The following is a 21,705-nucleotide window of genomic DNA, read 5'->3' as shown; positions in this document are numbered from 1 at the left end:
TATAAGCAGATGTGCAAGCTTAGTGGTTGTCTCATTCTTACCTGTTACATCTATAAAACTTGTATTATAGTTTGAGCTCACTGGCATGACAAATTAGGCCTTGTGAGTATACTACTCCATTATTATCATTGAATTGTACGTTCAGTGACTGCATTTTAAATTTAGAACCTGGTAAGTTTATCTGTTTTTTGAAAGGCAAGTATTTGATCGTGTATCGTGTTTATAGCTCCAGAGCTGGCTTGGGAAGGGGTAAGATATAACTTAAGATAGAAACCTGTATTTTAAAATGTATTAATATATATGATAGCTTCAGGAAGCTATTTTATGTTGCAAAATGAGAAAGGGAAAAATGAAACCTATTTAGTAATAGCCTTTCAGATGGGTGCAAAGCTTTGAAGATTAGTGTATTCATCATAATGTCATATTGTACAGAGACTTTTAATTCCGCAAGGTTAGAGTTGGGCCACAGAAATCAAGTAAATCTCTCTAATATTTTTCTGTCATTCCCACCAGGTTTCCAGAATAAAAATAGGGTTGCAATCCTGGCAGAACTAGACAAGGAGAAGAGAAAGTTACTTATGCAAAACCAGTCTTCCACAAATCACCCTGGAGCCAGGTATTTTATGTTCTTAGACCTGTTTGGACATCACTGATTACATCAAAGGGGGAAAAAAATAGCAAGTGAGCTGTAAACTTACATAAACACTTGTCAGAAGTGTTTTCTGACCATCCTCAATAACCAGTCAGTGAGACCTTGCACTTTAGGAACATACTAGTATTTAAAATTGTTTACAGACCCTGAATTTTGGCTTACATAATTTCCATTTGAGAAGGGGAGAAGCAGATATGCTTACTCAACTGTATTAAAGTCTACCTTAAAGAAGAATTAGGGAGCAGGCACTGAGAAAGCATTTAATTATTAAGGTAAAATGCCCTAAGGAATGGAAGTAGCAGACCATTAGGTTCAGGGTACTGTGTGTTTAGAGAAGAACAGTTACAGCAGGGAGTGAGTTATCCTTGAAATTCCCTGTGTGCCAGACAAAGCCAGTTTATGTTACTGCAGATCTTCTCGTAAAAGATGCTGTGTCGTAGGGATGATTCTACACCATAAGGTTATTACACCTATCTAATCTGAGTTTAAGAGCTGTCACGGATTTCTCCCATTTAAGACAAAAATATTAGATTGTTGTCATAAATCAGTAACTAGAAAATCACATGCCGGTTTACATGGAGAAATTGAGATAGTTGAATTTGTGGGTTAGCATGAAGTGAGTGCGGTGCCATATTACAGACACATTGTGTTACATGCAGTATCTGTACAAGAGTCAAATACTCTGAATAGTCTTGAGTGCTGCCTGTGTCTTTTCTCAAGGAGATTCTAGGTCACCTTTAATTCCTTCATACTGCCAAAAAGCATGCAGAATATTTGAAATCAGCGGAGTTAGATCACTGAGTGACTCTGTATACAGTTATTACTCAAGCAAAATTATTGATTAGAGAAGAAAATAGAAGTGTCATGCTGTTATGTACAACGCCTGACTCCTGGCAACAGTGTTTCCATACGTTATTGCAAGTCTGGCAGAGTTTCAGGGAGTGCTTGTTTGCTTTCGTTTTTCTTTAGGAAAAATAACAGTATACGCTATTGAGCAGAATTAGAATTTACTAATTTTGAAGGTGGGGATGAGTGGGAACCTACAAAGCAGCAGTCAAACTCTCTGCTTTGGCATGGTCGGCTGATGTGATTTTTGAGAAGCTGACAGTTCTGTGGCAGGGGTGTTGTGCCACAGGTTTTGGACCACAGAGTTGTCAGAAATGAGACCACAGAAATTACGCAAACTTGACAGGAAAGAGCTTGATGTACCTGAAGCACAATAGTGGCATGGCCAGTGTAAGGATGAATGAGTTAATTAATTTCTGGCCTTGGCATTTGGGAATCCTCTATCCAAGAACAGAATACCTCTCTTCAAAAGTGTCAGCTTATGATGAATCTTTAAGATTATCTACAGAAACCATATTGAGAAGTTAGAGGGTACAGAATTAAATGCAAAATAAATACCTTCAAAATAACTGAAAATACTATGTTTTAAATAAACTGAGTAATACTTTTCTCCAGCAGTGAAGCTTATCTTAATATTTGTCACAAAATCTGTTCAGAGGATTGTTACCTAGTTTTCATTGTGCATTTAGGCATAGATTTGGCTAAAGGTCTTTTCATGAGTATGGCTGCTTTTGAAAAACTGATTTACTGCATCAGCTGTTAACATTGAAGCTGCTGGGAAAGGTCAGGTGATGACTATGCTTGGATCCCTCATTGTCCTTCATACTTTCGTGTCTCTGACTGAGGAGAGCTGGGCTTTCAGCACCGATCTCCAGAGCCAGTTTCAGAGGTAGTTGCGAATTGCCTTGCAATACAGCTCTAATGGCAGTCCTCACTGATTTCTACCTGGAGGATGGCTGATCATGTTACTTATATAGAGCTGGGAAAAAAAGGTTGCTTTTTATTTCTTTTTTGGTTAACAAGGTGGACAAGTCTGAAGATATAAAAGCCAACAAAACCTATTTAGAAATTTTAATTTGAAACCTAATTATGCTGCACTGAGATAGAGAAGCAAAATCAATTTTAGGTAATCTAAGCTATCATCAGAGGATCATTATTTCAGTTATGTCAATAGGAAGCTCCTTTACCATAAGCAGTGATCTGCTGCCCACCTGCCAAAGAACTGGTCTTATACTGAAGACTGCTGAGCTCTTGTTAGTGCTTATGTTTATTGCAGTTGTTTAGAACAGTCACTGAGTGACTGAATACCGATGAAAACACAAAGCTGATGTTTTAAAAACAGCTGACATTGTCTAACATTGCACCCCAGTGGTTCCACTGACTTCAGTGGGACTCCACCAATGAGCAAAATCCACAACAGACTTCAGGACTGTGACTCTTCTGGGTTTAGTTTGGCATCGGTTATTTATGCTAGGTCAAATGATACAGCCATGCTCACTCATTTGCCTTTTCTCTCTTATGCTAACAAACAGTAATTCCAAACAATAGTTAATAATTGTCAAGCCATGAGTCAAATAAATCGTGAGCTGTGGAAGTCATGGAATCTATGGCTAGAATGGCAAGGACACGTTTTTTTCTGTGGTATGTGTCATACCATCTTGTTCTTTTTCGCAGCATTGCACTTGCAAGATCACCGCTGAACAAGGATTTCCGTGATCACGCTGAACAACAGCACATTGCAGCACAACAGAAGGCTGCACTGCAGGTAAGCTGATGCAGTCAGGTAGAGTTTAGCTTGGCTCTGTTGTAGATGTGCATCCCTTCAGAGAGCAGTCCTGCACCTAGAGAGAATGAAAAGCCCCATTCAGAGGTTAGGTTTCATACATTTCTGTATTTGTCACAAATGAAGTTTCTTCTTCTCTTATGATGAAAGCTTAAATCTGTCAACTCATTCTCCCTTGATATGGTTGTAATAATGTAGCCTACAGTATGATCATAGCTGTTTTGTACATCTCAGTCAAGAGTCAGTTTCATCATACTTCTGAATGTCTCATGAAGTGTAGGGAGAACTAGCCACATGGATTTGCTTGATTGAATCTGAGTAGATGCCAGGTAGATACCGTGCAGTTACATACAACAAGGTTGAAAGATTTGGAGAACTTGTACGTTCGCAGACTTCTATTTGCTGCTGTTTTGCTTATGTCAGGCAAGGTTGATTTTGGTGTTGAAATTGGAAATGGAGCAGGAAAGCCAGTACCTGGCCACCTGCCTTCCTGGCTCTCTAGACAGCATGATTTGGCATAGGGGACAGGAATGGGAAAAATGTTGAGATGCAAACTAGCAATGCTGTTCACGTATCCTATGCCTTGTTGTGTTTCTACTACCCAGTAAAAGCCCCACATTGCTTCCCCTAAAATGAATGGGAGCAGAAGTGAGCTCTGGGTGGTGTCCTCTGTTGATGACAGAACATTGTAGGCTGGAAGGATCCTCTGGAGGTTTCTAGTCCAGTGCCCTGCTCAAAGTATGACTAACAGCAGTGTTGTATTAGATTGTTCAGAGCATGGTCCAATCAAGTTTTGAAGCTCTCCAGGGATGGACTTCTCACAGCCTTTCTTGGCTGTGAGTCTGACTGTCTTCTCTATATACTGTCACTGGGTATCTGAAAACAGCATAAGATCTCCCCTTAGCTTTCTTCTTACAAGAAGCTCAGTCCTCTCACCATCTCCTTGGGTGTTAAGAGCTCCAGGCCAGCCCCCAGCCATCTCTTCAGGTCTCTGTTGGACTTCCTTCAGTTTGTATCTCAAACTGAACACAGTGTCTCAAATGCAGCCTCATGGGTAGCTTCCCTTGCTGATGCAGCCCACTGTGCTGGTAGCCTTTATCACTGCAAGGGCACACTGCTGGCTTAGGCTAAATTTGATACCTAGTAGGGCTTTTCCCTAGTGGTGGAAGGAAGGAATATGCAGGCTCACTAGCTTACTGGAGTCCAGTCTTTGAACTGGGAAGGACTACATAGGATTTTAAAAAGTATGTCTGGAGCCATAAGCAGCAGCTGCCTTCCTCAGTTGAACAAGCATATCTAAATCACATAGGCAGGATGATGGTGTCCCATGTTGTACAGGAGTGTGTCTGGTCACATGTCATTTGTACATGTGGGCTTGGGTTGTGTGACACTACTGATGCACACTTCTGGCAGTCATATGTGGCAGCTGTCACAAACCAAGACCTGTAAATTGGTTATAGATGAGAATGGAAGCATGGGGTCTAGGCAAAGGAGAGCAATCAGGAGTTCATTTACCACTCTCCCCACCTCCATGGAATTTGCTGAAAAAGGAGCAGCAGGGAATGGCCAAGTTAATTCCCTTGTTGGGCCCCATTCAGATGTGGCTGATCTAAAATGCTGTTTTTGAATTTGACTGTCAGAGCTGAGGAGCAGGCTGGCAGAAATAAATAATTAATGCTGCAGAAGCTATAAAGTCTTAAATTATATCAGTGCTGCAGGGAGTTATGCTTTAACAAATGTTTTTCTTTTTCCAGCATGCACATGCACATTCCTCAGGATACTTCATAACTCAAGACTCTGCATTTGGAAATCTTATTCTTCCTGTCTTACCTCGACTTGAGGCAGAATGAGGAATGTTGTTTCTCAGAACTGCAAGGTCTGATTTTTGTCCATAGCAGGAACTGTCTGACCTTTTAATTTCTTTTCTTATCTTAAAACCCGTTTTCTTCTGGATTTTTGTGGTTGCTTTTTGAGAGTGTGAGCTATAACAATGAAAAAGCAATGTTGCTGAACAGCAATTTTTATCCTGTATTTCCATTCTTCTGTCAGGTCAAAGTCAGACTTAAGACTTCCTTGGTGCATAGCGCTTGCTCTTCCCTGTTTCTGTGCTTCCTTTAAATAAATGTCCAAACCAGAGTCATTAAGAGATGCACACTCTGTCAGCATTTGTGTTTCTTTTTATTGTGTACAGGTATTATATTTGACTTTAATGAAAGACAAAAGTTACTTTTGTCCATCAAAACAAGACACAAATTTATCAAAAGCATCAGTCAGTCTTTTTTTTTTCCTTTCCCCCTCCCTGTATGTGCAGGAACATGGCTAGTGTACTGTTTGCTGTTGTAGTCTCATCTAGTCTCAAGTCCTTAGATATAGTGTGCCTGCCTCTTACTTTGTTTTGTGAAATATGAAAATGAATTAAAGTGGGGAAAAAGTAATTGTTTCAAACAGTCTTTTAACAGACGAAATAAAAGAAGTCTTTTAAGTTCTCTGAACACTTTGGATGGAAGGTGTTGTCCGCAAGGACAATTCATTTTAAAAGGTCACATTTTTCTAGTCATACCTCTTTCAATACTTTGTGTGTTTCATTTTTGTTTGCTTTCTTTCTTGCTGTTTTTATCGGTAGTAACCAATTAAAGCTCCAGGATGAAGGAAAATCTGTTGATCTTTTGAGGTAAATTATTTTTGAATTGTGATCATGCTACCAGGATAAAGTAACTTAGAGTGAAAAATAGACCTTACATAGATGTTCTTATATCTCCACAGCTTTACTAATACAATTATACTAGTACATTGATTGTTTTACCTATGGAGGCAAGTTTTAGAAAACAAAAAGAACAAGAGAACTTAAGTGAGAACCAGAAATCAGAAAGCATCTGTTAAATTGATGCCCATTTGAAGCAGCTCCATCCTTTGCAGAAACTTTTCTGTCCCATGATGTTTCCAGGGTTGTAGTCTACAGATTTCCTTAGTGACATTTAGGGTATCTTGTTTCCATCTGCAGGGGATTGCCTGATCCCAGTAAGCACTACTGAACTGTAAGCACTGTTAACAATTCCATTCCTCATGAGTACAGAGTGAGAGCCAAGAGATTGCTGCAGGTATGAGGAAAATGCCACAGCTCTCATATACCTTAGCTGAGTACAGACCCTTGCAGAAGCTGTAGCATACTGAAACATTTTCAAGAAGGAGAATCTTGTGGAAGAAGCCTGATAGAGCTTAAAGATGTGCAATTGTAACATGAACTATTTGTATTGTGTGCTTTTTTGAAGGGTCTGATGTGGTAAGTCACAGGAATGACAGTTTTTGTGGGCAATGGAGAAGGGAGTACTGTCATTTCTGTTTTCAGTGGTTGGCTCTGTGTAGCTTTTTCTTTTTAATTACAGAGAGTAACTTCACCATGAAGCTGTCCTGACTACTCATTATTCTGCAGTGTGAGCTGAGTATCTTAGATGCTTTGAAGAAAAAGATCTGCAAATCTCTGTGTGTAGGAGAGGCAGCTATGAATCAGTCCACACTTAGAAACATACAAAGGCAAAGTAGGTAAAGCAGATATAGCAGAAAGTTCGGATTTTAGATTTTAGTTGAATTTAAAAAGTAGGCTGGGCATTTTAATGGAGGGGTTTTTTTTCCCCTTGAGAAAAGTGGCAAAAGAATGTCTGCTTTCTCTAAAAACAGAGCCTCTGTGCTAATGAACTGAACTATAGAATCTCTCAGTGCTGCTGCGCAGACAGGCAATGAAACAGTAAAGATCCTTCTCCTTTGGAAGGCTATAGTTGCTCCACTGAAGGAGTTATACTTGCTGTCTGTGTTGTTTTCATCTCAGGTATGGAAAGATATGCTTTTGGAAAGCCAGGGTCTAGGCTCAAAATGGAGGTATTCAAAAGAGGGGGAAAACTGACACAGCTGTTGTCATATTTTTAAGTTGTAATGCCTCAAATCAGTCTGTGTAATCATGAGGGACTTGGTGATATATGTAGATGTAATTAACCATCAAAGATACAAATTTTGTATATGGAAGCTTCTATCTTAGAAACCAGACTCTAGCAATTAGTGTCAGATGCATCAATTTGTCTTGCTACTCTTGCTTTTTCTTTTCTGCTATTAATCATTATTAAAACCATTAATCTATCCCTGTACTGTAATTTCAGCAAAATCTTTTCTCCTATTGGAATTGCATGTTCAAATTCCAATCATTATTAGTTAGATATACCTGAACCAGGAAGTGTCTGGCATGTCTTACTTTTGGCAGTAACCATTAACTTGATCACATAAAAGCAGAAGGCTTGTAATACAGTGCTGACCTGTGTACCTAAAAGTATCTTAACACATGTAATCACTCAAAAATAATTTTATTTCATTTGCTACAGTAGTAATCAGCCTTTCCACTCAACACAGGTGGTTGGTGTAGAGTTCATATCAGAGCTGGATGGTGGGGTGAGAGCAGGTCACAGTACGGAGTAGGTCTTACACTAAACAGATAAGATAGATGGGAGGTGAGCTAACACATAGTGAGATCAGACAGGTGCGGTAAAGAAGTCAAAGATCTTGAACTGAAGCTCTGAAAGAACTGAACTACAGCTTCTTTCTTCTTAGCTCTGTGCTCTTTTTCTTCCACTAGACAAGTTTTCTCTCCACACCCTTATTTTCCAAAGTCACCCACCATCTCTGCACCAGTATAGGCTCTGGAAAATGCTCAGTTTTAACCCAAGAAGCCTGACCTGTAGAACTACCCGTGGTCTCTGACCTCTACAGGGTTTTAGCCTCAATTTTTTCTTATTTTCACTCTGCTGAGCTCTTAGAGGCACTAGTATGAAACTAACCAATAGTACCTGATGTTATATTTGCACTTTACATCAGAACACAGAATACCCAATAAAACTCATTATTTGAAAAAAATTACACCCCCTGATGTCACTTGCCAGGAACTTCCTAGTTTCTTTGGTGTGTTCAATCAGTTAAAATAGCTAAATGTTACTTCTGCCCTCATGTGCAGTCAGCACAGGAAAGTCAGCTGTAATTTGCAAGTTGTATGAATGCAGCTGCGTACCACTGTTCGTGCTGAGGAGTCCTGTCTGCAGTAGACAGTTTGGATGGCTCTAGTCTTTTATTAGACCACCTGTGTCATTTAAAGGCTGGATGTCATTTATTGTCTTGCTGCACAGCAGAGAGGTCAGTGCTCTGACCCTAACCTTGTAGAAATGCATGAAGAGACCAGGCTTTTCCCATCCTCTTTAGAAGAAGAGGAAGGTATCGATTATCAACAAGGTAACAGGGAACATGAGCTTGAACTGGTGGAAGGAAATGCAGACAGCTGTGTCTTAGAGTGCACAGCTTTTTGTGACTTGACTTACCATTGCATTTGCAGTGTTTCATGGACAGACCACAAGGGCTGAAGGAGGGCAATGAGCCTAGAATAGTGTGGCATGCAGCCACAGATGTGTGAGCAGGCAGTGACTATCTCAACACATCCTCTTAAGCATTATGGTAGTTAAAACAGGGCTTGGTGTATTCTCCAGGAAAAAGTATTGCTAAGAATAGTTGTCTTATGCAGGGGATGTTCTTACACCTTGTATCTGCTTAAACGTATATTCAAAATCAGGAGGATGCCTGAGAAAGCAGCTGCATGATTCCTTCTGATCAAAATTATGGCACTGATGATTCCTCCTGTCAAACCAGCTCAAGTAGCAAGTTTTCTTGAAGGATAGGGTCATTGTGCTGTGCTATGGACTTGCTGAAACCGAAGCTGATTCCTGTGTCCTAGGGAACAGGTGGTAACCAGAAAGACACATGAATCCTAAGGGAAAAGCTAAAAGAAGGCAGCTGTCTGCTGTGTGGTCTGTGTGCACAGAAGCCTCTAAAGAAGGAGAAGGTGGGGAGAGAGGGAAGGTTTGTCTGCACCCAGCTGGAAGAGTTGTCCCATCCAGAGCTTTACGTGCCTGATTTATGTTTATAGGGAAAATCCTATAGCATCTGCTAGTAACACCCTTGTGTCTGGAAAATCTGGTAATCGGTGTGTTCTGAAATGTGTTTTGAAACACTTCTGGAGGCTGTAGGGAATCCTTCTTGGGCTAAAATACACTGTATGGGGCTTTTTGTAGTGAACGGTAACTTTGAAGACTAGTTGGCGAAGTGGATTTCACATGCTATTGAGTTAAAAGCTTCCTCCAGTGAATTTCTGCATTTGTTGGAACCACAGAGCTTGCCCCAGACTTTTTACAACAAGGGCAACACCTTCTCCTTGTTTCCTGGTTCTTGAACTTGGTAGAAGGAATCAAGTGACATACTTCCCTGGGGAAATGATTTTTACACTCCTTCCTTGAAAACAGTTTTTTTCAGAGAGGAAGAAAGCAGGTGCAATGCCTTAAGTGGAGAAAACTTGATTAGTGCAGTGGGACATTATGAAAAATGATACTTAACTACTGGTGAGGAAATGGCTTTTCTCAGTTACTCTGCTCTGCCAGGTTCATTCAGGCATTGAATTATGAAAGGTGGTGGCACAGTTCTCATTAAGGCCTCTAATGTGGATATTTTAGTGTCAGTGGATGCTACTTTTGGCATGCAGGTTTTGTAGACTGTGTCTGAAAATTGTTCAGAATCTACCTTACTTTTGTCCCAAGAGTTGTACTGGTTCATTTAAAAGTGCAAGTCACAAGCTTTCAGGCCACTTTCACTATGCATATACATTGCACTGTACATTAGCATATGTGTATTACCAGTTGGTAGAGTGTGAGTTTCTTTCAGTAGGGAAAGATGTCTCATTGTAAAACATATATTTAGATTTATGGACATACATTTTTACATCTTCAGAAGCTTTTTTTTAGTGCATTACCTGAATCCTTACATGATGCGAAGTAAGTTACTGTTATCTTCAGTTTTGCAGATGGAGAGAAATGTAAAGGGGTTGCAATGCCTGCAGGTACACAGAAAGCCTGTGGAGTTGTCAGGATTAGCTCCTAATTAGTGAGCTGGTGTGAGGCATCATCTGGAGACTATCACTCTGCATCCCACACCAGCAGCTGGCTCATCTCCGCCTCCTAGAAGGTGCTGAGCTCTTTGGTTTTTGGTTTGTCTTTGCTTCACGGATAACTAGTGCTTGGGTTTGTTTTGGTTTTTTTTCAGATGGTGAAGACAACAAAGTACAGCAGAGTTTGGGCCTTTTATGTTTGAAATTTTGGGTAGGGAGGATGGTGATAAAAAGACAGCAGTATTATACTCAGTGTTTGGAAGCAAGGCAAGTGTACTTTCTTCTTTGCAACAGTGACGATTATGCTGGAGTTTAGCCATAGTTTCGTGCCCTAAGTAGAAGTACATTAGAGCGTCTGTCGGCCTGGATGACTGTAGACCTTCTCCATCTGTCAGTGGGTGGCCACCTGTGGAAGTGGGAATGGCCAGATGTGGGCCTAGGCCAAAGCTGCTGTCTCCATGTTTCTCTGCCAGCAAGAGCAGTGCGCAGCTGGCTGACAGCTGGCGCAGGGGTCAGGAGGATTGCGTGTTTGCAGCCATGGATCATTACAGCCTGTCAAGAAGAGACACACCAAGAGTCATATATATGTTTTCAAACTCTGCCCTAGCAGATGGCTTGTTAGTCCAAGGAAAGCAAAATGCCCATGCACTCACCTGTGTACAACTGGCTGATGTGCATGCTGCAGTGCCAGCGACCCTGGCAGCCCCTCTAAGAACCAGGTGGTTTCTGTCCCATCCAAATGAAGGTGTATTGTGCTGGCTTGGCTTGAAGCTACTCCATTCTGAGTATAGCCTGCTTCCCTGGACTTTGAGGTTTTCAAAGTCTAAGTTACCCTCTGAGCTAAGCCTGGATATATGTCCCAGTCTCTCACACACATACACACAGAGAATGTTTTTGGCAGATTCAGGCCTAACCACTTTCACATTTACTATCGTGAACCAGTCAGCTTGCTCTGTCAGCAAACAAGCCTGATTATCCTGTTGTTTTGGGTAGACCATCTTTTGTCGATGTGTTTGTTCATCACCTGGCACAGTGGAGTCCTGACATGAGACAGGTTGCTAAGCGCAGGAAGTGATTTATAGTGGCAAATACTGCTGGTTCAACCTCTGTTACTGGTCTTCCTTTCAGCTGAGCATTCCTAGGGCAATTGCAAAACAATCATTCCTATTTATAGTAATATCCCCTGTGCTACTTTGTATCTTATTCCAATGATAAACTCGGAGTCGGGGTTTCAGAGAGAGCTGCCAGTATGATGTCCTGGTCCTCACATCAGGGTTTTAGCAGTGGTGCTGCAGTAAGTACATCAGAAGAGAGCATGATGCCAGCACCATTCAGCAGAGCTTTCTGACAATGCCGTCTGTTCACATGTGTTAGGGGTAGCAGGTGATATTCAGCCATCTAAGAGTGGGAAGTCTCAAATCTAATAAATGATTGCTTATCCAAAACCCCAGCTCAGTGATATTCTCTAGGTCTTAGTCAGCAAACTGCTTGTCTCAACACATGGCTGAAGACACCTCAATACAGTAACTGAGCCCTGAAGCAGATAGAAAACATGGTGGTTCTTGTTCCTGTGATTGTTACTTTTCAGCCTTTCCATGCTAATGAGGTCTGTGATTGTAGCTGACCTGTTTATTGTACTCTTTTGGTCCTTTGGAAGTCTTCAGTATTTTCCTAAGACTTTCTAGGGTAACACCTGTCAGTGCTACCATTTCTTCCTCTACCACACACATTCATATGTCTCAGTTGTGTTGCTCCTCCAACGCTACTTCTTCCTTCTCATCAGCCTCCCTTCCTTGCAGTATCCCTTACCTCAGCTACCTTGTTATACCACAGCAAATGTGCTTTAATGAAGCTCTATTTCAGTACTGAACAAGAGGTAGTTACATTTCTTGACAGATGCAAGCAAGTCTGGGATCAGAAAGTTACTTTTGAGAAGCCGGAGAGCGTGTTCAGCTGCAAAAAGGTTCATGACACTATTGGGTAGCTCAGCATTACCCTAATGTACTCAGATTCATTGGTGAGGAAGTTGTCTTTGGCAGCAGTTAAACAGTTCTGTTTATTATTGGAGAGTGACATTTGATTGCCTAGAGTTTGGCAAGTCAATTCAAAAGAAATGCTGGCCAATTCCAGCCTGAGCCCCAGCCTGCTGACATGAGTGAGGGATGCTACCTGATTTTGGTGAACTTAGATTAGGTAAGCACCAACACCACCTGATAAAGCTCACATCAAGCCGTCTCAGTCCAGAGCTCTCTGGGGGACAGGTTAAGGTGAGGGGAGGTAAGCCTTCCCTGCCCTTACCCACAGAGAGCGTGTGCAGCCCTCATGCAGGCAGTCTGCCTCATCCCCAGGCTCTGGCCCTGTGGAAGGCAATTGGCACAGCATTCACAGAAACTTATTTTTGCCACTGGATTGTAAGGGTTGCAAAAAGGGGGCAAAGCGGGTGAGTGGTGATTGGATGAAGGTTTCTCTTGTGAGCCTAGGGGCTGCAAGGTGAGATGTCAGTGCTGTTTTCCAACATAGGTTTGCATTGTGCATGTGGGAGCACCTCCATCCTTTTAGCCCTGGAGAGATCTCAGTCCCTCTGTTTCCAGAGGCAGCCTCAAACTCCAGCTCTCTGCTGGGAAGGGCAAATGTCACCTTAAACACCTTAAATGCAAAATGATGATTAGAGCTGCGTGAAGAATACTTCTCCCTTTCCAAGGAAGCTCTTGGGACTTCAAAATATTCTTATTCTGTGCTGGTCCTTCTCAGATCATCTGCGAAGGCAACAAGAAACCCCAGAGGTAGAAGTTCACCACCCAGGAGCAGTATGTGCGCCGTTTCGTCCAAGGCCTGGAGAATGAACCTGACCTCTATACCACAGGATAGCGCCCAGATTCATGCTTACAAAGGCAGTGTGCTCACAGTCTCCTCTGACGGAGCTCCTTCCCTTTAGATAAATGGTGAAATAATCCTTGGAACAAGGACTTGACCCAGGGTTTTCCACAGGCCAGGTGAGAGCCTGACGCATAAGGTCACAGGGCCAGTTTTGCTCCAAGCCAGTAAATACTCATCGTCTATCTAAACAGGATCAGTTCCAAAGAGAGAGGCTGAGAAAGGCATTTTCCTGACCAACCTATCCCATGCTAGGGAGTATTTTTATGCATGGTCAGGACAAGCATAATGCCAAACTGAAATGAGATGAGGAGGCTACATCTCCTCTCTGCAGTTGACACCCAAATGGAATTAATACAGGGCTTTTCCCTAGCTCACAGGACACAAATTTCCGTCAGATGACAATTCACTGCCTCCCAATTCTACGACGTGTGTTCAGTATGCATTGTGCATTCCATGTAGATATGTCATTATAGATCCCTTTGTTGCATTTATTACTTACAGCAATGAAAGCCAATGCCTGGCCTTCTTCCCCCTCCCTGACTGTTTTTCTTTCCTGTAAGCTATTTCCTGCAATATTGGTTTCAAGTGGCAGAAGGAAATATACCTATGGGATTTCCTAGCACATACAGTATAGTGTAAATTATACAGCCTTCTATCTGACAGCCAAATTGATTTCAGAAATATCCCCATAAACAATATTTACAGTGAGTTACAAAATGCACTTTGCAGTCCCCCATAAATATGACAGCTTTTCAAAACTGAGACCATTTTCACAAGGAACAAAGCAAAACACTGAATCACTGCTGTGGTTCTTACCAGTTTGACATATAATGCATTATTTACCAGCAAATGTTAGCTTTCCCGCATCTCATAATGTTGGTATTTCACAAAACAGGTGGGAATTGTGTCTTTAATTCTTTTGTGTTCAGCGTCTGGATTTGGAAGTGAAAAGAATTCAAAACTCAGATGAGGGAGGAATCATCCTTTGGTGACTTAGGGATTCCAGTTGCAGGTAGATCAATTGAAAGATTTTACTCTCATTAGTAGTCAGCTGATGATCAACAATTATGCCATGGTGCTCTGCTTTATTCTGATGTGGCAGGGAAAAGGTGGGAACATCTATAATCTCGCAGTAGAGCACTCCTTGCAATGAGAGTGTTTGTTCCAAGTGCCGAGCACCTCCTTGATATTGTTCTGTCCCCAGGTTTGTGGAGGAACATTATCAAGCAGTAGCTGTTGTTTCCCTCACGGAACAGAAACATAAACTGAGTCACAGAAAGGGGAAGTGCCTTGCTGAGGCCATCTAGTTATGTGTTGGCAGAGAACAGGTGAGAACCCAAATCTCCATATACCAATGGCCCATCAACTACTTTCTCTTCAGTATGTGCTGAGGATGCCCAGTGTCATCAGACTGCACCCATTCTCTGGGCCTAGCAGATCTCAGTGGTAAAGTACCTTAAAAAGAAAGGACAGCCCCCACCCGCAATGTCCTCGTTACTGCACGTCCCCCCATCTTGCACTGTAGAAACACGTGCATGTTTTTACAGTTGATAGGTTCTCTAATGTCTGTTGCAGGATAAACTTTTAGTCATGCTTTCTAGATGAATTGTAAAGCAGAACACATACAGTGCTCTACAAATCTATACATTTATGTCACTGCAGTAGTGATATATTCACTTAACACACATAACTCTGCTGTTTATCACACACCTTTAAGCTTCTCTCCCCACTGTTCTCTCATCACAATCTGCCCTGGAGCACATCTGAACAGTAGGGTAAACCACCTCAAACAGCTTATAGGGTTTTTTTTTATTTATTTCCTTTTTTCCCCAAATATTTTTTAATATCCCTTTCTGGGGATCAATCATCTACACTTAAAAACAACTTAGATAAAAAGGTAGAAAGAGGAATTTCACTGGAAGAGAGCTGAGAGTGTTTCTGTAGGGGACACAAGTCTGGAAGAGCAAGAGTGCAAAAGCCTCCAAAGATGGCATACTTTTTTCATATCTCAAGAAACTGTTTTGAAGTAGTTTTGACTCTCAGTAATGATGCTTTTGGACACGCCATAACTGACTTGAGATACCAGTTTCCAAAGAAGCTTAGCAATACTCTCACTTGCCCAAGAGTGGTCCCAGACCATTCCTCAGATGCAGTCAAATCATTCAAGGCCTAGGTGTCAAGGCAGGAGGCACTTTAGCTGCTCACAGCATTTATCCCCCCTACCCTTCTGGTCTTTAATATCCTGTTGAAAAAAAATCTCCCTGAGCTAAACAGCACTTAGCTGTATCTCCTGGCGACATAATCCTACACTGCTGCTTCATGCACCACTGGGGAATGAAATCCCCAATGTGAGTTGTAGGGTATGTTTCTATTCAAAGCATTGGGACCTGTCCCAGGGGAAGATGAGTCCCATAGTGATGTGTGGTAGTTTCTTCAGACCTACCTACAGAGCTCTGAATCACACCAAAAACAGACTAAGAGCCCCACTTCCAAGTGTTAGCACCTGGCACGAAGGCAAGTACACACAGTGCGTCTGAAATTCAAAATATCTTAAGGCAAAAATATACATTTTTCCCTCCCAAGTGCAGGGCTTCCCTTGCTCCTCAGCCTATACCCATAAGATCTAAATGGGCCTTCTCTGAAACCTTTACAAGCTTAAACCTATACAGGTCTTCTCTCTGTGCATCGCATACACAGCGCTCAGGATTTGCCATGGAGCATCAGCAGCACGTACGGTGTGGGATATTCTTTGCTGTCACTAGTTGTCCCAGTCTAGAGCACGGGAGGGAAGGAGTGCATTTGCATTTGTTCACTGGGTTATTACCTACAGTGGCTCTAGGTCTGTGGTTTTCATTTGGTCCTTAGCAGTCAACAAGCAGAAGTCCCAGTCCTGCCAGAGTGCCTAAGTGCTGAACTCACAGTTCCCCTGCAGGTACCACAAGGCACACGTACCACAGAAGGTGGCTAAGACCAGGGCTCTACTGCTGTGGCTTTGGGGACAATGTCTCTGATGTCAAAGCTCTCTGTATGGACTGTAGGCTGCTTCCATACAGCTCTTGGAGCTGGACGGAGCACATTCGGGTCTCCTGCAAGTGTCTCGGTCAGTGAGCGATCATGGAATATCACATTGTTCCAGCGTTCAGAAAGACTCAGAAAAAAAGCCCAGCAGCTAAAGCCCCTACCAGGGCTGAAACAGACTGGGTGAAGACACTACCTTCCAGAGCACAGGTCAAATGTGAGACGTCTCAGAAATTGACTCCAGCTATTTGAACAGTCCCCTAGGATCAGCACTACAAAGATGAAGTCTTACTTCTCACTGTGATTTAGTTTAAAGGCTCCAAGGTGGCAATTCTTCATGTTTTACAGAGAAGCATTACAAAGAGCAAAAGAAGGCAGTGTTGAACTATAAAAATAATTTTGCTGTAATAGGATTTTTATAGAAGTCTAAGGTAGGCAAGGGACATTTCAGGATTTTATTAGAGCAAGTTAATGTCAAAAGTACAAACCATATGAAGTACAAAAGCCAATGCTATTGGTATGGGAAAAGTGAATCGCCCCCAGAAGCATGTGAAAAAAATACATGCTGTCCTGTCATTTGGTTTTCCTCACAACTGCTGTATCTCTAGACATAATAACTAAATAAATGACACCTAGTAGCCAGGCAAGTTTTCATATGGTGTGATAGAGTCAATGCATTCATGTCTCAGGCTAACGTCCATTTAGTATTGCAGCAGTCTGCAGTAACAACTGTCTTTATAGAGGTCACCATTAGATCTCAATAACCTCTATAATAGGCTGGTGGCAAACAGCTGGAAAATAATCAAGTGGCTGATGAGAAAGGCTACAACACTTTGACATAGACTTCATGTTACTAGATCACAAGGCAGTACCTGACTGGGCAGCCAAGTGTGACTTGGCAGCCAGTTAGGTTTCATCCAAAAATAAGAATGCCAGCACTGTTGGGGAGAGGGTGCACTGTCACCATGACTTGCACAGGTATGAAGGAACAGGTACGGCCAAAATCAGTCAAGATGTTCCAGGGTGCCATCAGGCCATAAAAAGGACACTGCCTCAATAAGGAAGATACCAGTCACAAGGCCATGATGGGAGGCGGATCAAACACTCATTACTCAGAGGGATGCCCACCAGGCAGCAATGTCCCTGTGTGGCAGAGGTGGGAAATTAAGGACTTGATTGCTTTGCTCAAAGAGGAGAAGAGTGCAAAGGAGCCCCAGCCCATGGTAGCCTCAGGGCAGGGGAATGTGCTGCTTCCTTGCAGGAGCAGGGTTGCTTGCTGGAGGGGCTCTGCAGCCTCAGCCCAGGGCCAGCCCCTGTTAGGGTGTTCAGGAGCCCTGTGAGCCCTTCAGTGCCAAGCAGTCATGAACAGCAGAGGGTGGCTCTCCCCTGGGGCCAGGACTGCTGGGAAATGCGAGGGAGCAAGTCGTCTGGCTCAGAGACACGGTGCACCCAACAAACGTGCAGGATGGCTCCTTGCGCAGCTTTCAGTGACACTGTCAGAAGGACTTGGGTCTGCAGCGTAAATGCTTCAGCTGTGTCTTGGACCGCTTCTTTCTAGTAAATCCTTGTTTCTGACAAGCTGCGATTGCTTCTGACAAACAAGAGCTTGCTGCTGAAGCTGATGGCAGCTTCAGCACACAGGTTTGTCATCTCCTGTTTGTCCCCTATTTTAAGCTTTGCTCAGCTGTGGTCAACAGCTGTTCATGTGCTACATGAATGCCTGTTTCTAAGTTTAGGTGTATCCTTCATGAAAAAAACAAGGTGACCAAGTAGGAAAGGAAAAAGAAAGACTGGCATGTTCCTCCAAGCTCTGACCCCAGCTTGAGTCAGCTTGGGTGTTGCGTCAAAATGACACCAGATGCAACAGACTGTCCCTGTGGGGACACTGTCCTACCCACTCTGCTGTATTTGAATTAACAACAGAGTAATCAACATGGCATCGCTCAACTTCACAATGAACCCTCTGCTCACATAAATGGCAATCCTGCCCCTCAGACCTACTATCCCAGGCATCACAGCTTTGTTCTATAATATCTGCGTTTAAAGCAGAGATGTTCTCCTTTAACAACATAAAGCACAGGCAAGTGCCCCCCAGAAAACGCCACTGCTTTGAAAAGCAGTCATGAGCTGGCCTCTCAGGTTGTACACTTTCAAAATAGCCAGCATATAATACCAGAGGAGCCATTCAAATGTCATGGTGTTCTCACCAGTCTCTGTTAGCATCTTCCTCCACCCTCGTCCCCAGAAATCTCCTCCCCAGCCCACAGCTGCTCTCGTTGTTCATGGGTGCAGCTGCACCCCAGTGATGCAGATGGTAACCCAAAAAAGCAGAAGGCGCTGGAGCAGACTGACAGACCCTGCTGTTTTTAAGGAGGGTGCTCAGCAGGCTTCGAGCCAACTCAGTGACTATCTCACCCTTGGGAAAGAGGCTACTTTGCAGCAGCACAGCCAGACTGCAGGAAATTGGGTGAAGTCCTGTCCTCCCTACACAGAGCAAGGAGAATCTCAGCAAGATGCTGGAGGTGTTGGGTGACTTTTTGCTAGCAAAGTGAGAGACCTTCATAGGGCAGGGTTAAGGTTTAATCTTCCAAGCAGAGCAGAAATCCGCCCCATGGACTCATACCCAGCTGGCTGGGCCTCACCCTGAGCTGCTCCCAACACACACTGACAAACTGGGAGTAAGTTTTAAAAAGCAACAGCTTTATTCAAAATCCCCAGATTAAAAAGCTCCAGCCACATTGTGCAGGACTAATTCCAGGTAGACTCTCCTTCCACACTGGCAGCAGCAGAAGGCAGAAAGAACCCCAGAGCACAGAAAATACTCTAGAATTGTCTGTGGGACTTCTTCAAGTAAGATCATGCATAACAGCTTGTTCTCCAACTGCCAGCACACCTGTGACCTTGGCTGGCAGATCTGGGACAGAATCCTCCAAGCTCCTGAGAGATCAATGACTGATACCGTTTCATTTGGGTTTCATTTACCTAGGTGTGACAAGCTCTATTTTGAGAATAACCACTGTGATTCAACCTTACTTCTCTCACTCCAGCATGACATGACTTGATCACATCTCCTCTCACCGGTTTTCCCCAGACAGGCTCCATTTTCCCACAGACCTCATCAGTGAGCTCAGCAAAAGCAACCTTACCCAGCGTACATATCTAAAGATATACATCTGACATACGTCAGATCAGGCCCCTTCAGGTAGGTCCTGAAGGGTCTTGGCAAGACCCTAAGGAATGGGTGGCTCACCCAGGGACTGGCCCTGCTGCAGCTGTCATAAGGATGACTAAAGGCCCTCAGACACCAGGCAGGGACCTTCTCTGCAGCTGTAGGACTTTCTCTATCCCCTGTTCACTTGGTGTCTCTGGGAAGGGCTGCTCTGACCACCCTCCATTCAATCCTAGAACCATGGGGAATGGGACCACTGGGAATGCTCTGTGATACTCTGCTCTGCTTCCTGTACTCACATCTCTTCCCTAATGCCATCTGTTTTCTCTCTGCACTTCTTGATTAATTGTCTGTTCATGTGCCTCTTCTTGCACCATTGCCCAGTTGCTTTTCTCACCTGTCGTGGTTTAACCCCAGCCAGCAACTAAGCACCACGCAGCCGCTCACTCACTCCCCCCACACCCAGTGGGATGGGGAGAAAATTGGGAAAAGAAGTAAAACTCGTGGGTTGAGATAAGAACAATTTAATAGAACAGAAAAGAAGAAACTAATAATGATAATGAAAACACTAATAGAATGACAACAGTAATAATAAAAGAATTGGAATGTACAAATGATGCACAGTACAATTGCTCACCACCCGCCGATCAACACCCAGTTAGTCCCCAAGCAGCGATTCCCCCACCTCCACTCTCCCCCAGTTCCTATACTGGATGTGACGTCCCATGGTATGGAATACCCCTTTGGCCACTTTGGGTCAGCTGCCCTGGCTGTGTCCTGTGCCAACTTCTTGTGCCCCTCCAGCTTTCTCGCTGGCTGGGCATGAGAAGCTGAAAAATCCTTGACTCTAGTCTAAACACTACTGAGCAACAACTGAAAACATCAGTGTTATCAACATTCTTCACATACTGAACTCAAAACATAGCACTGGACCAGCTACTAGGAAGACAGTTAACTCTATCCCAGCTGAAACCAGGACATCACCCTAGCATTATCACCAATAATGAGAGCTCTTGTTTCTATCAGGGAACAAATTACTCAGAGAGGTGTAGAGTTCAAGGCAAGGTTTTCCTTCAGAGCAGAAAAATATTCAATAACTAGCACACCATACTTGATTGTGGACCTGCAGACCTCCCACATCTGGACTTGGGGCTGCTGGTTGAGGCTGGGAGGTATTTCCCTGTTTCCTGGCCTGAGTGTCCTTCCAAGCAGAGTTTTTTCTAAGTGATATTTTCCTGTGCCTTAGACTCCTTCGTGGAGATGTGAGTGTAGGATTTGCAGCTCTCTGTCTCCCTTTGCTTCCCTAATTTTGACCTGGTGAAATGCAGTCCTGGTTAGTTCATGTTTTGGCTTTTCTTTGCATAAGGGTACTCAATCTAGGTCATGGGATGAGCCAGACATGCCCTGTGGACGCTGCAGTGTCTATCTTCAATAGGAGCAAGTCCTTCTCACTGTTTAACTAAATAATAACTAGACCACACCTGAATTATCAACACTGTCTCCAGCACAAATCCAAAACATAGCCCCATACCAGCTACCACAAAGAAAATTAACTCTATCCCAGTCAAAACCAGCACAGTACTGAAGAAGTTTGGCTAATAGGCAAATATTCCTTGTGACAAGAATTGACAGTTAAACACCACATGTTCTTCCCCATAGCCAAGTACTTTCTGTAACAGTTCAGTTCATCATGTTTCCACAGTTTACAAATGCGATACTGCTTTTATTTCAGAACAAACACTGCTTGTAAGTGGGAAGAGAGACATCAAATTGTCAAACTCAGGGACATCAGACAAAGGAATAAGACATACTGTGAGACAAAATCAAGACCAACTCTTCTTCACAAAAGCACTCCAACGTTTTTTTTCTCTTTTCCACTCACTTTATATCTCTATTTAAAAAAACCCTCATAGTACTCTGATTCACTGTAGGCATTTCCTCCATGGTATCAGATGCCACTGCAGGAGAACAAGAACAGGACAACAAACAGAGTAACTCAAAGTCAGTCTGAATTGGATGATACCTACCAACCCTGGGGATTTACTTAGTTTTCATATATAGAATATTCAGTCCTTTGCAAAACATGCAAAAGGAACTATTTTCCCGCTTGGGATACTGGACATAAGCTAAATGCTTTCCTTGGATATTTATTGACTTTTACAAACAACATACGCATGCGCAGAGGAATGCTGTTTCATTACAGCCACGGCTCCTAGTTCCTTGACACTGTTGGAGGCAACAGGGAGAATCTTGCAATCATTGAGAGAAACTACAGCACTCCCTATCACCATGCCTTAAAGCAAACAGTTCTACTGCTCTGTATGTTCCCTCCGCTAATGTATGGAACAAGCTGTTCGTTTTGCAGACGTCTAAACCCAGGCAAGTGCCCACCTCTC

At 43.0% G+C, this 21,705-nt stretch overlaps 1 protein-coding gene across 3 annotated transcripts in view; it reads left to right on the top strand.

Annotated features, from left to right (window-relative positions):
* The window catches only part of INIP (INTS3 and NABP interacting protein), a 30,003-nt gene extending 8,848 nt beyond the window's left edge, over positions 1-21,155 (top strand). For 2 of the 3 annotated variants that reach the window (XM_010578147.1, XM_010578146.1), the window contains 3 exons: positions 514-616; positions 3,173-3,263; positions 5,036-5,440. In XM_010578147.1, the coding sequence (XP_010576449.1) occupies positions 514-616; positions 3,173-3,263; positions 5,036-5,131 (290 nt within the window). In that variant the 3' untranslated portion in view covers positions 5,132-5,440. Of the gene's footprint in view, positions 1-513; positions 617-3,172; positions 3,264-5,035; positions 5,441-21,041 lie in introns of those variants that run through there. The other variant, XM_010578148.1, reaches the window with a different exon arrangement.
* The last annotated feature ends 550 nt before the right edge of the window (positions 21,156-21,705 follow it).

Source organism: Haliaeetus leucocephalus, unplaced genomic scaffold (assembly GCF_000737465.1).
Source record: "Haliaeetus leucocephalus isolate CR32 unplaced genomic scaffold, Haliaeetus_leucocephalus-4.0 Scaffold605, whole genome shotgun sequence".
Lineage (NCBI taxonomy): Eukaryota > Metazoa > Chordata > Aves > Accipitriformes > Accipitridae > Haliaeetus > Haliaeetus leucocephalus.
The sequence above is the reverse complement of the archived record's forward strand: the minus strand, read 5'-3'. Positions and strand labels throughout refer to the sequence as shown.